Source organism: Mandrillus leucophaeus, unplaced genomic scaffold (genome assembly GCF_000951045.1).
Source record: "Mandrillus leucophaeus isolate KB7577 unplaced genomic scaffold, Mleu.le_1.0 Scaffold79, whole genome shotgun sequence".
NCBI classification, from domain to species: domain Eukaryota; kingdom Metazoa; phylum Chordata; class Mammalia; order Primates; family Cercopithecidae; genus Mandrillus; species Mandrillus leucophaeus.
The window spans coordinates 367737-378036 of NW_012108585.1; the positions used below are offsets into that span (position 1 = coordinate 367737).

General features: G+C 46.5%; 1 protein-coding gene across 1 annotated transcript in view; it reads left to right on the plus strand.

The window, feature by feature from the left end:
• The window catches only part of CCDC77 (coiled-coil domain containing 77), a 54006-nt gene that overhangs the window by 20048 nt on the left and 23658 nt on the right, over positions 1-10300 (plus strand). The window contains 1 exon segment of the mRNA XM_011967130.1: positions 4083-4225. Coding sequence (XP_011822520.1) covers positions 4083-4225 — 143 coding nt within the window.

The window sequence follows — 10300 nt, forward strand, 5'->3', positions numbered from 1 at the left end:
GCCATCATACCCAGCTAATTTTTGTATTTTTAGTAGAGACAGGGTTTCACCATGCTGGCCAAACTCGTCTCAAACTCCTGACGTTGTGGGCCGCCTGCCTTGGCCTCCGGAAGTGCTGGGATTACAGGCGTGAGCCTGGCCTCCTTTCTTGATTGCTGTGTCATTTTTCTTTCACAATTTCTGTCTAACCTCTCTGATCAGCTCATCTCAGTGTCCATTAACAACTCTCTTTCCTTACTCTTAAACGTCAAAGTTCTTCCAGATTCTACTATAAATGACCTTGTTTTATCCTTGTATTACACTACTATGTATGTGATGAAGACTGTTAAATAACTAACCCTGACTCACTTTTCTCACGAAGTTCCTTTCTCTACACCCTCTTCCTCACCCGCACATGTTCCACCACCATTTTGCCTCCTTCCATTCCTTATGCCTTAACTTTTTTTGTATTCTTTGTCTTGGTAAATGGCATGATTGCCTACGGTTCTTTCAAGTCCCCTACACTGAATCTTTTGGCAAGTCCTATTGATTCTGCTTCCTAAATATTACTTAATCCATTCCCACACCCACATCACTTTTGCCACAATGCTCACGCAGACGCTTGAGTTGCATCTAAACTATGACAGTATCCTCCTTGCCAGTACCTGCCTCTGGTCTCTTACATTCCCAGTTGGCCTCACATTTTTCACTCTAGCAGTACTGAAATATTTGTACTTGTCCAAATTTATTAGGCTTTTGTTTTTTGGAGGTTTGCTTGTCATTTTTCTCACATTATGAATTACAGGGTAATTCATTCCATTTGAGCTACTGAAGAGCCTCAGGATGGGGACTGGTTGCCAGATGACAGTGATGCAGCATCTCTAAATACATTTACTGGGACATGGTGTGAGTCACCATGCCCAGCCTAATTTTTTTTGTAGATTCTACAAAAAAAAGTGTTTCCAACCTTTTGAGTTCCACTGTGGACCCGTATGCTGTCCCTTTCTCCAAATCAGTTGTTAATATTTATTTGTCATTTTTATCACATTGTGTATGTATCTATAGACTTCTAGGTTTTTTGTTTTTTGAGTCAGGGTCCTGCCCTGTTGCCCAGGCTGGAGTTCAGTGGTGCGATCATAGCTCACTGCAGCCTCAAAAGTCCTGGACTCAAGCAATCCTCCTGCCTCAGCCTCCCAAGTAGCTGGGACTACAGGCATGTGTCACCATGCACAGCTAATTTTTTATTTTTTATTTTATTTTTTATTTTTGAGATGAAGTCTTGCTCTTGTCACCCAGGCTGGAGTGCAGTGGCGCGATCTCGGCTCACTGCAACCTCTGCCTCCCAGGTTCAAGCAATTCTCCTGCCTCATTCCCCTGAGTAGCTGGGATAGGTACCCACCACCACACCTGGCTAATTTTTGTACTTTTAGTAGAGACTGGGTTTCACCGTGTTGACCAGGCTGGTCTTGAACTCCTGATCTCAGATGACCTGCCTGGCTCGGCCTCCCAAGGCACTGGGATTACAGGTGTGAACCACTGCACCCTGCCCAATTTTTTACTTTTTGTAAATGTGGAATCTCACTCTGTTGTCTAGGATGGTCTTCAACTCCTGGGCTCAAGCATCCTCCCACCTTAACCTCCCAAAGTGTTGGGATAACAGGCGTGAGTCACTGCGCCCAGCCTTTGTGAAATTATTTTTAATGACCTTAACCAATTTTAAGTGTTCAGTAGTGTTTAAGTGTTTGTGTGTGTGAGTATGTGTGTATATATATATAATTTTTTTTTTTGGAGACAGTCTTGCTCTTTCACCCAGGCTAGAGTGCAGTGATGCGATCTCAGCTCACTGCAACCTCCACCTCCTGGGTTTAAGCGATTCTCATGCCTCAGCCTCCCGAGCAGCTAGGATTATAGGGTGCCACCACGCCCAACTAATTTTTGTTTCTTTAGTAGAGATGGGGTTTCGCCATGTTGGTCAGGCTGGTCTTGAACTCCTGGCCTCGAGTGATCTGCCATGCCTGGTGTGTTAAGTATATTCACATTGTTGTGTGACTGATTTCTAGAATGTTTTCATTTTATAAAACCAAAACTCCATCCCATTAAACAGATCATTTCTCCCCACACTCCTTGTAACCACTATTTTACTTGCTATTTCTATGAATTAGAAATAGAGCAGGATTTGCCAGGCATGGTAGCTCACGTCTAATCCCAGCACTTTGGGAGGCCGAGGCAGGCGGATCACCTGAGGTCAGGGGTTCGAGACCAGCCTGACCAACATGGCAAAACCTGTTTCTATTAAAAATACAAAAATTAGCTAGGCGTGGTGGCACATACCTGTAGTCCCAGCTACTTGGAAGGCCGAGGCAGGAGAATTGCCCAGGAGGTGGAGGTTGCAGTGAGCTGATACCGCACCACTGCATTCCAGTCTGGGTGACAGAGCAAGGCTCCGTCTCAAAAAAAAAAGAGCAGGATTTATCTAGAATAGAGTGGAATCATACTGTAGTTTTTCTTTTAGTGACTGACTTATTTCACTTAGCATAACGTCCTCAAGTTTCGTCCATGTTGTAGCATGTGATGAGATTTTCTTCCTTTCTACCAACATCAGGCTCTCTCATGATTCTAAATTCCTGTTCTCTTTTCTTGGAGTACCAACCGTCTGCTTCTCTCTCTACCAGTCTTCTGTTCATCTGTCAAGTGTCAGCTCTTTGGTGGCAGTGCTTTGATTTCCCAAACATTTCAGAATTTTTATTCCTGCCACCCTTTCCCCCACACCATTTCACCATGCATGCTTTCATGAAGTAATTATTTTATTTGAATCCTTTGCCTCTCTCCCCATGAAATTCCTTAGCTCTGTAGACAGGAATCAGATCTTTTCATCTTTGTTTTTCTGCATGTCATAATAATGCTTATGATATAGGAAACATTACCAAAAAAATGTGGATAGGCCGGGTGCAGTGGGTCACGCCTGTAATCCCAGCACTTTGGGAGGCCAAGGTGGGTGGATTGCCTGAGCTCAGGAGTTCAAGCCAGCCTGGCCAACGTGGTGAAACCCCAACTCTACTAAAAATACAAAAATTAGCTGGGCGTGGTGGTGCGCACCTGTAATCCCAGCTACTCGGGAGGCTGAGGCAGAAGAATCACTTGAACCTGGGAGGCGGAGGTTGCAGTAAGCCGAGATCAAGCCACCGCGTTCCAGCCTGGGCGACAGAGCGAGACTCTGTCTCAAAAAGAATAAAAAGCTGTGGATAGAATAGGTGAGTCGTACGGCATTCTGGATTCTATAGTCCGTAAAAGGAAGATGTGAGAGCTTTGATGTTAAATGCAAACTTCACACTCATCTTGTAGCTTTTTTTTTTTTTTTTTTCACCCAGGCTGGAGTGCAGTGGTGCGATCTCGGCTCACTGCAAGCTCCGCCTCCCGGGTTCACGCCATTCTCCTGCCTCAGCCTCCCGAGTAGCTGGGACTACAGGCACCTGCCACCTCGCCCGGCTAATTTTTTTGTAATTTTAGTAGAGACAGGGTTTCACCGTGTTAGCTAGGATGGTCTTGATCTCCTGACCTCGTGATCTGCCTGCCTCGGCCTCCCAAAGTGCTGGGATTACAGGCGTGAGCCACCACGCCCGGCCTCATCCTGTAGCTTTTAAACTCCAGTCAAGGCCGGGCATGGTGGCTCACGCCTTTAATCCCAGTACTTTGGGAGGCCGAGGCGGCTGGATCACTTGAGGTCAGGAGTTTGAGCCCAGCCTGCCCAACATGGCGAAACCCCGTCTCTACTAAAAATACAAAAATTAGCTGGGCATGTGGCATGCACCTGTAATCTCAGCTACTCGGGAGGCTGAGGCACGAGAATCACCTAGAAGGTGGAGGTTGCAGTGAACTGCGATCATGCCACTGCACTCCAGCCTGGGCAACAGAGCAAGACTTGATCTCAATAAACAAACAAACAAACTCCGATCTATACATGCCTATTGCTGTCATTTGAATTCTGTATTGGCGAAATTATTTACTCTGGAATATTTCTACATGAGTAGACTCCTCCCTATCCAGTGAGAGATCCTCCACTGAAGCCCAGTGTCTTTCAGCTTCTCATTGTGGTTTTTCTGCAGCATAAACTTGAATGTGATTTGCAGCAGAGGGAGGAAGAGATCGCGGAACTGCAGAAAGCGCTAAGTGACATGCAGGTCTGCCTCTTCCAAGAGCGGGAACATGTTTTGCGCCTCTACTCAGAAAACGACCGACTGAGAATCAGGTACCAAACAGGAGAAGGGAAATGTTGGAGTTATAACTTTAAATTACTGTTATTTATTTATTTATTTATTTATTTTGTTTGTTTGTTTGAGACGGAGTCTCGCTCTGTCGCCCAGGCTGGAGTGCAGTGGCCGGATCTCAGCTCACTGCAAGCTCCGCCTCCCGGGTTCACGCCATTCTCCTGCCTCAGCCTCCCGAGTAGCTGGGACTACAGGCGCCCGCCACCACGCCCGGCTAGTTTTTTTGTATTTTTAGTAGAGACAGGGTTTCACCGTGTTCGCCAGGATGGTCTCGATCTCCTGACCTCGTGATCCGCCCGTCTCGGCCTCCCAAAGTGCTGGGATTACAAGCGTGAGCCACCGCGCCCGGCCTATTTATTTATTTATTTTGAGGCAGTCTCCATTGCCCAGGCTGGAGTACAGCGGTGCTATCTCGACTGCAGCCTCCGCCTCCTGGGTCAAGCGATTCTCATGCTTCAGCCTCTCGAGTAGCTGGGACCACGGGTGTGCGCTACAACGCCTGGCTAATTTTTGTATTTTTGTAGAGATGGGGTTTTGCCCTGTCAGCCAGGCTGGTCTCGAACTCCTGGCCTCAAGTGATCCGCCCACCTCAGCCTCCCAAAGTGTTGGGATTACAAGCATGAACCACCGTGCCCAGCCCTTTAAATTAATTTTAGAAAGATGCATTTTTCCACATGAATTCTCTTAGGTTGTATTCCCTAGGAAATGGACTCTGAGATGGAGATTTGCCTTCAGGGCAATTACTGGAGAAGCTCTCTGGAATAATAGCTATGAGCAGATTTGGGCAGAGGTAGAATACAAATGGATACGATGGTAACAGAAGCCTTAGCCAACCCCGTAGGGAGCACCAAGGATAGGGTGGTCTTTCGGCGGCAAAGGATCAGACTTTTGTGTCCCCCCATTGACCAGTCATAGGATGCAGGCTGTCCCCAGGAAGGGGGTGTAAACGTGGGAGAGGAAGCCCCCTTCAGCCAAGTGTAATTTTTAGAGAAGAGCTGAGCTCCTGGGAGATAAATGTCGTGATCATGAGGGGGAATCTGAGCAGTACACTACGTGTTCCGTTACAGTGCATTTCCGTGTGTGTGTGCTGGGAGTGGGAGGGGAAAATACACAGAACCAAAAGTTTACCATTTTAGCCGTCTGAAGTGCACGGTTCAGTGGCATTAAGTATATTCACATTGTTGCACAACTGTCACCAGCGTTGAACTCTAGAGCATTTTCATATTCCTAAACTGAAATTGTATACCATTCAACAGTAACTCCCACCTCCCCGTTACCCCAGTTCCTGGAACACGCCCTTCTACTTTTCGTCTCTATGAATTTGACTATTTCAGGTACCTCACGTAAGAGGAATCATACAATATTTGTTATGTCAGGCTTATTTCACTTAGCATAATGTCTTCAAGGTTCGTCCATGTGGTAGCATGTGTCAGAATTTTCTTGCTTTTTAAGACTGAACAATATTCCATTATATGTACGTACCACATTTGGTTTGTCCATTCATCCACCAATGGATCTCAGCTCACTGTAACCTCCGCCTTCCAAACTGAAGCGATCCACCCACCTCAGCCTCCTGAGTAGCTGGGACTACAGGTGTGTACCAACATGCCTGGCTAATTTTTTTTGTAATTTTTGTAGAGACAGAGTTTTGCCATGTTGCCCAGGCTGGTCTCCAACTTCCAAGCTCAAGTGATCTGTCTGCCTCAGCCTCCCAAAGTGCTAGGATTACAGGTGTGTGCTACTGTGCCCGTCCGAGACCTTACTTTTAATTCTTTTGTGTATATACCCAGAAGTAGATCATATGGTAATTCTGTTTTTGTGTTTTTGAGTAACTGCCATGCTATTTTCTATAGTGGCTATACTGTTTTATATTCCCAACAGCAGTACACAAGGGTTTGAGTTTCTCCACATCCTTACCAATACCTGTTATTTTCTTTTTTTTTTTCCTTTAAGCCTTTTTTTTTTTTTTTTTTTTTTTTTTTGAGACAGGGTCTTACCCAGGCTGGAGTGCAGTGGCATGATCTTGGCTCACTGCAGCCTTTACCTACCTCCTAGGCTCAGGTGATCCTCACACTTCAGCCTCCAAGTAGCTGTGACTATGTGCATGTGCCGCCATGCCCAGCTATGTTTTTTTTTTTTTTTTTTTTGTAGAGGCAAGGTTTCACCATGTTTCCCAGGCTGGTCTCAAACTCCTGAGCTCAAGCAGTCCTCCTGCCTCAGCCTCCCAAAGTGCTGGAATTACAGGCATGAGCCACCGTGCCTGGCCAACACTTGTTATTTTCTGGGTTTTGTTTTTTTGGAGACAAGGTCTTGCTCAGTCAACCAGGCTGGAGTGCAGTGGCATGATCACAGCTCACCGCAGCCTCAACCTCCCAGGCTTTGATGATCCCCCAACCTCAGCCTCCTAATTAGTTGGGACCACGGGTGTGCACCACTGTGCTTGGCTAATTTTTGTGTTTTTTGAAGAGATGGGGTTTCACCGTTTTGCCCAAGCTGGTCTCAAACTCCTGGGCTCAAGCAATTTGCCCACCTTTGCCTCCCAAAGTGTTAGGATTACAGGCTTGAGCTGCTGTGCCCAGCCTTATTTTCTGTTTCTTTGATAGTAACCGTCTTACTATCAAATAAACAGAAACACCTTACAGGTGTGAGGGAGTCTCATTGTGGTTTTGATTTGCATCTTAAAATCTTGAGCGTCTTTCCTGTGCCGTTTATATATCTTCTTTGGAGAAGTATTGATTCGGATCTTTTGCCCATTTTAATAATTGGGTTGTTTTTGTTGTTGCTGAGACAGGGTCTCGCTCTGTTGCCCGGGCTACAGTGAGTGGCGTGATCATGGCTTACTGCAGCCTCTGTCTGCCAGGCTCAAGCTCTCCTCCCATGTCAGCCTCCCGAGTAGCTGGGACTACAGGCATGTGCCACTACGCCTGGCTAATTTTTGTATTTTTGGTAGAGTCGGAGTTTTGCTATGTTGCCCAGGCTGGTCTCAAACTCCTGAGCTCAAGTGATCCTCCCACCTCACCCTCCCAAAGTGCAGAGATTACAGATGTGAGCCACGGTGCCTGACCATAGAAGTTCTTTATATATTCTGGATACTAAACCTTTATTAGACATACAGATACATGCAAATATTTTCTCCCATTCCATAGATTGCCTTTTTATTTTCTCCTTTTTTTTTTTTTTTTTTTAGAGGCAGGGTATCGCTCTGTTAGCCAGGGTGATCCTCCTGCCTTAGCCTCGGGAGTAGCCGGGACTATAGGCATGCACCACTATGCCTGGTTAATTTATTTTCTTTTTTTCATTTTTTTGTAGAGACAGGAGGGTCTCACTATATTCCTCAGGCTGGTCTTAAACTTCTGGCCTCAAGTGATCCTCCTGCCTCAGCCTCCCAAAGGAATGAGCCACCATGCCGAGCAAGGCGTTTTTAATTTTATGAAGTTCAATTTATGTATTTTTTTTCTTTTGTGGCTTCTGCTTTTGGTATCACATCGAAGAAATCATTGCCAAATTCATTGTCAGGAAGCTTTTCTCCTATGTTTTCTTCTGAAACTTTTATTATTTTAGCTCTTATGTCTAGGTCTTTGATCCATTTTGAGTTAATTTTTGAATATAGCGTTAGGTAAGGTTCCAACTTCATTCTTTTGCATGTGGATGTCCAGTTTTCTCAACATCATTTGTTGAAAAGACTTAGCCACGTGGTTTCTTTTTTTTTGTTATTATTATTATTTTTTATTTTGAGACAGGATCTTGCTCAGTCACCCAGGCTGGAGTGTAGTGGCATGATCTCCGCTCACTGCAACCTCTGCCTCCCAGGCTCAAGTGATCCACCTGCCTCATCCTTCCAAGTAGCTGGGACTACAGATATGAGCCAACACACCTGACTAATTTTTGTATTTTTTGTGGAGACAGGGTTTTTCCATATTGCCCAGGCTGGTCTTGAACTCCTGAGCTCAAGCAGTCCGCCCTCCTCAGCCTCCCAAAGTGCTGGGATTTCAAGTGTGAGCCCCCGTGCCCAGCCTCACCACATGGTTTTTTTGGTGTCCCGCCGTCAGGTGCTCCATTTTTAGCAGGATCTAGTAGCATGGCAGAAGCTGGTTTTCAAATGTGACGTCATTCTCAGCTGTAGACGGCGTGGTCTTGCGGCAGATTCTCAGGGTCTGTCACGATTCTTGTAGTGTTGCTTGCCGTAAACTCCGGTTGGCACCTTGTGCCACCACAGACACCATAGGATCTGCCGAGTTACATGTCCCAAGCCGCAGCGCGTCCTTTCAACCCTGGGCCGCGCTGAACGCTGGCCGTCTGTGTCAGTTGGTACGTGGGTCAGAGCAGTGTTCCAAAATACGGACGGTGTTGTCTTCGGAGCCTGAAGTCTCCTTTCAGGCATTATGCTTCCTTCTCGGTGTGGCAGGTACCAGATGAAATAATTTGATCTTTACTTCGGAGGGAATATCCTGGCATGCCTAGATCACAGCCTTGAAGACTTGACTGATGTGCTTCGTAAGGTTCATCTCCAACCCTCTGGAGCACACGTATCTTCCCAAAGGTTCCAGTGCACTTGCTGTTTCTTGTTCATGCAGTCTGATTAAGTGCAATATCATCAGTAGTGAGCTCCTGGCGATCTGTGGAGTAGCCAGATCCAGATTCTTTTTTGTTTGTTTGTTTTCATTTGTTTGTTTGTTTTTGAGATGGAGTCTTATTCTGTCACCCAGGCTGGAGTGCAGTGATGTGATCTCGGCTCACTGCAACCTCTGCCTCCCGGATTCAAGTGATTCTCCTGCCTCAGCCTCCCGAGTAGCTGGGACTACAGGTGTGCATTACCATGCCCGGCTAATTTTTGTACTTTTTAGTAGAGATCGGGTTTCACCATCTTGGACAGGCTGGTCTCGAACTCCTGACCTTGTGGTCCACCTGCCTCAGCCTCCCAAAGTGCTGGGATTACAGGTGTGAGCCACCGCGCTGGCCCAGATTCTTTTACACTGTATTGACAGAGAGTAAAAGCATTAACATGGCCTTGGGAAAGACTATAAACGTACACCGTTGTCCACATCACATGATGTGAACTGCCTCTGGTCTTTTGAGGGGTAGGAAGGAATGCATTTGCCTAATTACTCACCACTTACCATGTGCCTGAGACTAAGTATTTCTGTTCTAGCAAAGGTCCTACACCTGGCACCATGCCTGAAACTGGGGCCTACTTGGTGGTAGTCTGCTGCTATCCCCAGAATCCACCTGGTTTTGTATAGGCCATACTGAGGAATGAAACGAGGCTTTGGTAAGGACCTCCACCGCTACATTCTTCAGGTCTTTATTGATCATCTTGACTGGGTAGGGAGGGGCAGTTTCAGAGGCTTTCACTTAGCTTACCCCCGAAGCCAAGAAGCTAATTTGGAGGTACTGCCCCCTACCTCGTATGTCCATTTTAATCATTTGGGAACTGAAGAAATGAACATTGATTTGGTGGATCCCATAGACCTGCTGTGAGCTGGACGTGCCCAAATTCCATTTATTCCACGGTCCCCACATGCCCCAGTGCCATGATGATGCTTCAGGTTATCTGGTATCAGTGTCACCTTAGACCCTGTATCCAGCAATCCTTAAAATGCCCAGGTCTTTCCTTTTTCGCAGTATGTAGTTACTTGAATAAATGGCTGTAGACCCTTTGGAGGATGTGGGGAATCATTAGCATGAATATCTACTCTGTGGTGTCACAGGGTCTTACCTTCTAGGAGTTCGAGCCTCTTCTTTAGGTAATTGTCACTAGGACTTAAAACTGACTTGAGGCCGGGCGCGGCGGCTCACGCCTGTAATCCCAGCACTTTGGGTGGCTGAGGCGGGCAGATCACGAGGTCAGGAGTCCAAGACCAGCCTGGCCAACATGGTGAAACCCCGTCTCTACTAAAAATGCAAAAATTAGCTGGGCGTAGTGGCACATGCCTGTAGTCCCAGCTACTCGGGAGACTAAAGCAGGAGAATTGCTTGAACTCAGGAGGCGGAGGTTGTGGTGAGCCGAGATGGCGCCATTGCACTCCAGCCTGGGTGACAGCGAGACTCTGTCTCAA